This window comes from Gossypium arboreum, chromosome 7 (assembly GCF_025698485.1).
Source record: "Gossypium arboreum isolate Shixiya-1 chromosome 7, ASM2569848v2, whole genome shotgun sequence".
Classification (NCBI taxonomy): domain Eukaryota; kingdom Viridiplantae; phylum Streptophyta; class Magnoliopsida; order Malvales; family Malvaceae; genus Gossypium; species Gossypium arboreum.
This window is the reverse complement of record NC_069076.1, coordinates 8,945,089-8,948,016: the sequence shown is the minus strand read 5'-3', so window position 1 is coordinate 8,948,016 and position 2,928 is coordinate 8,945,089. Positions and strand designations below refer to the sequence as shown.

General features: G+C 41.9%; 1 protein-coding gene across 1 annotated transcript; it reads left to right on the top strand.

The window, feature by feature from the left end:
* Positions 1-914: 914 nt before the first annotated feature.
* On the top strand, positions 915-1,962 carry LOC108485137 (tropomyosin-1-like). Its single transcript, XM_017788983.1, has 2 exons — positions 915-1,539; positions 1,799-1,962. The coding sequence occupies exons 1-2, from the start codon at positions 915-917 to the stop codon at positions 1,960-1,962; spliced, it is 789 nt and encodes a 262-aa protein (XP_017644472.1).
* Positions 1,963-2,928: the final 966 nt, after the last annotated feature.

Genomic DNA, 2,928 nt, shown 5'->3' with positions numbered 1-2,928 from the left:
TCCCTACCTTTTGGAAGAAATTGATGGCTATTACAGGGATGAGTGAGCAGTGGATTACAGCCAGGATTAAAGAGAAAGGTGAGTGCAAGTGCATTTCATGGGATGCTTTGAAGGGCCTGATTTTGATGCATCCCGATGAAACAAAAAGGGTAGATGTATTTGCCTTAAGTTTGTACGGATTGATGGTGTTCCCTAGGGTTTTGGGATATGTGGATGAGGCAATCACAGATCTTTTCCATAGACTCAATAAGAGGGTCACTTCTGTCCCTGCAATTTTGGCAGAGACATTCAGGTCCTTAGGCGCATGTAGAAAAGCTGGTGCAGGCAGGTTTGTTGGTTGTGCACAATTGCTTCTAGCTTGGTTCTATAGTTATTTTCGGTTGATAGATAAGGTTGTTTGTCGGGTTTTCTTCGAGGATTACTCACTGCTGAAGGATATAGTTACTTCGACTAGGAAAGTTGATGTTCCAGAGGAGAATTGGATGGCACTATTGCAAAATCTTCAGCCGAAAGACGTTGAGTGGAGAGCTCCGTGGATGATTCCTGGTGAGATTCTTTACCGTTGCGGCAATATCGATTGGGTCCCTTTATTGGGAATTTGGGGTGCCATTGGTTATGCCCCCTTGCTCGTGTTAAGGTAGTTCGGTTTGAGGCAGTTCCTGCCAGCAACTCATGGGTTAATTCAAAGTGAGTTCGCATATAGAGGAGCAGATTACAAGAAAAAGGTCGGTGAGATCTCTAGCGCTTGGAACAAGACGTGTCGATTAAAAGGAGTAGTTATTGGCCCTGCTACGACTCCAGAATATGTTGAATGGAGAGGTAGAAGGATTAATGATAATATTCTTGAGTCAAATATGGAAGGAGCTCGACCAATGGAGGAATATCTGCAAGTGATGCCCTCGGAGTTAGAAATTATGAAACAAGAATTTGAGAGGAAAAATCTGAAGCTCGGAAAAAGGATAGCAAAGCTTGAAGAAGAAAAGATGTACTTGAGTTTAGATATTGATGTCCAGAAGATGGAGGTTGAAAAAGAAAGAAAGGAAAAGAGGAAAATTGAAGAGGATAGAGATGACTTGAAGGAACACTACAAAAAGGCACAGGTATCCTTGAGAAGAGCGAAAATAGGAGGGTCTTCAGATCAGTTGCAGAAAAAGGTCCAAGAAGAAAAGGCTAGAGCTGAGTATTGGGAAAAGAAGTTTCAGGAGATGCAATCACGGAATTTGGCATTGGAAGAAGAGAATAAAGAGTTGAAGTCTAAAGTAACTGAGCTTAGAAGATCCCTTCGTTGGCATCGCAACCAAGATCCTACAGTCGAGTTAAAAGAGCTAAAGATTAAAGTTGAAGATTTGGAAGCAGCATTACAAGAAGGTAAACTTCAGATCGAGCAACTCGAGATGCAAGGAAATTATCTGAAAGGAAAGCTTCATCAGTCTAGAGGGCAGATTAGAGAAAGGGATCATGTCATGGAAGAAGCCATAGCTCAGATTCGAGATGTTGCTGAATATGTGCAAGACTTGGCTGTACGAGCTGATGTATTGAGTATGATGTGTGGGACGTCGTCAGACATAGGAAGAGAGTTAGCCCTTTTATTAAGTAAAGTTAAAACTTTGGGCATTAGGGCGAAAGCGTACTTGTAATCCATTTATATGTAAAGATATTCTTTTTCTAAATAAAGTTTTCTAAATGGGATTGAATCGAGATTGATGCCTTCGTTGCATTCATACATTTTGCATTATATCACATCATATGCATTCAAGGTTATAGAAAGACCCTAATTAGTTAAAGTTTCTTTATAAAGGTAGAAAAGAAAAACTGGAAATTACACATCCTTATGGCACTCGCACTAAAAATAAGAACATGGATCAAAGGTTTGAGCAGTTGCAAAAGGATATGCAAGACCAGTTGCAAGAACAGTTGGCTAAAATGCAGAATGAGATGAGGGAGCAAATGATGGAAGCTTAGAGGAATATAATGGCCGAAATGGCTCAGTTACTGAGGGCCACTGAGAAAGGAAAGGCTCCTATGGCCATCACCGAAGAGGAAAATGAGGGTCCTCCTCCAGGTTTCACACCGCCGCATGTATCATTGCAAACTGAAGCACCCCCTAGAAGGCCATCTACTACTGTGAGGCCTCAGCATGGGCCGATTGATGCTGGCGTCCCTGTGAATTTCCCGATTGGTTCAGGACTTAATACGGGTGACAATCTTACTAATCCTCTTGTTCCCGATCTAGATATGGTGGAAAAAGAGGATTTGAAAGTCGAAGCTGCAAGGCAATTGGATGAACGCTGCAGATGATTAGAAGAGAAGTTCAAGGCTTTGGAAGGCACTGGCAATAATCACAGGGTTGATGCCAAGGACTTAAGTCTAGTCCCAAACCTAGTGTTACCTCACAAATTCAAAATGCCAGAATTTGAAAAGTACAATGGCACTACTTGCCCTGAGGCTCACATCACAATGTTTTGCGAAGGATGACGGGTATGTAAATAATGACCATTGTTGGTCCATTGTTTTCAAGATAGTTTAATAATATGCTGACCAGATGGTACAATCAGTTGAGCCAGGGCTAGAATAAGTTCATAGAGGGATCTTGCACAAGCCTTCATGCAACAGTACAACCATGTAACAGACATGACCCCTGACAGGATTACCTTACAAAACATGGAGAAGAAGCCTAATGAGAATTTTAGGCAATATGCACAGAGGTGGAGGGAGGTAGCGATGCAGGTCCAACCACCACTGTTGGAGAAGGAAACCACTATGTTATTTATTAATACTCTGAAGGCCCATTTATTACTCATATGATTGGAAGCACTACTAAGAGTTTTGCGGACATAGTTATGGCAGGCGAGATGATAGAGAATGCCATAAAAGGGGGAAGAATTGAGGGGGAAGTAGCCAAAAGATCAGCCCCAAGAAGAAAAGACA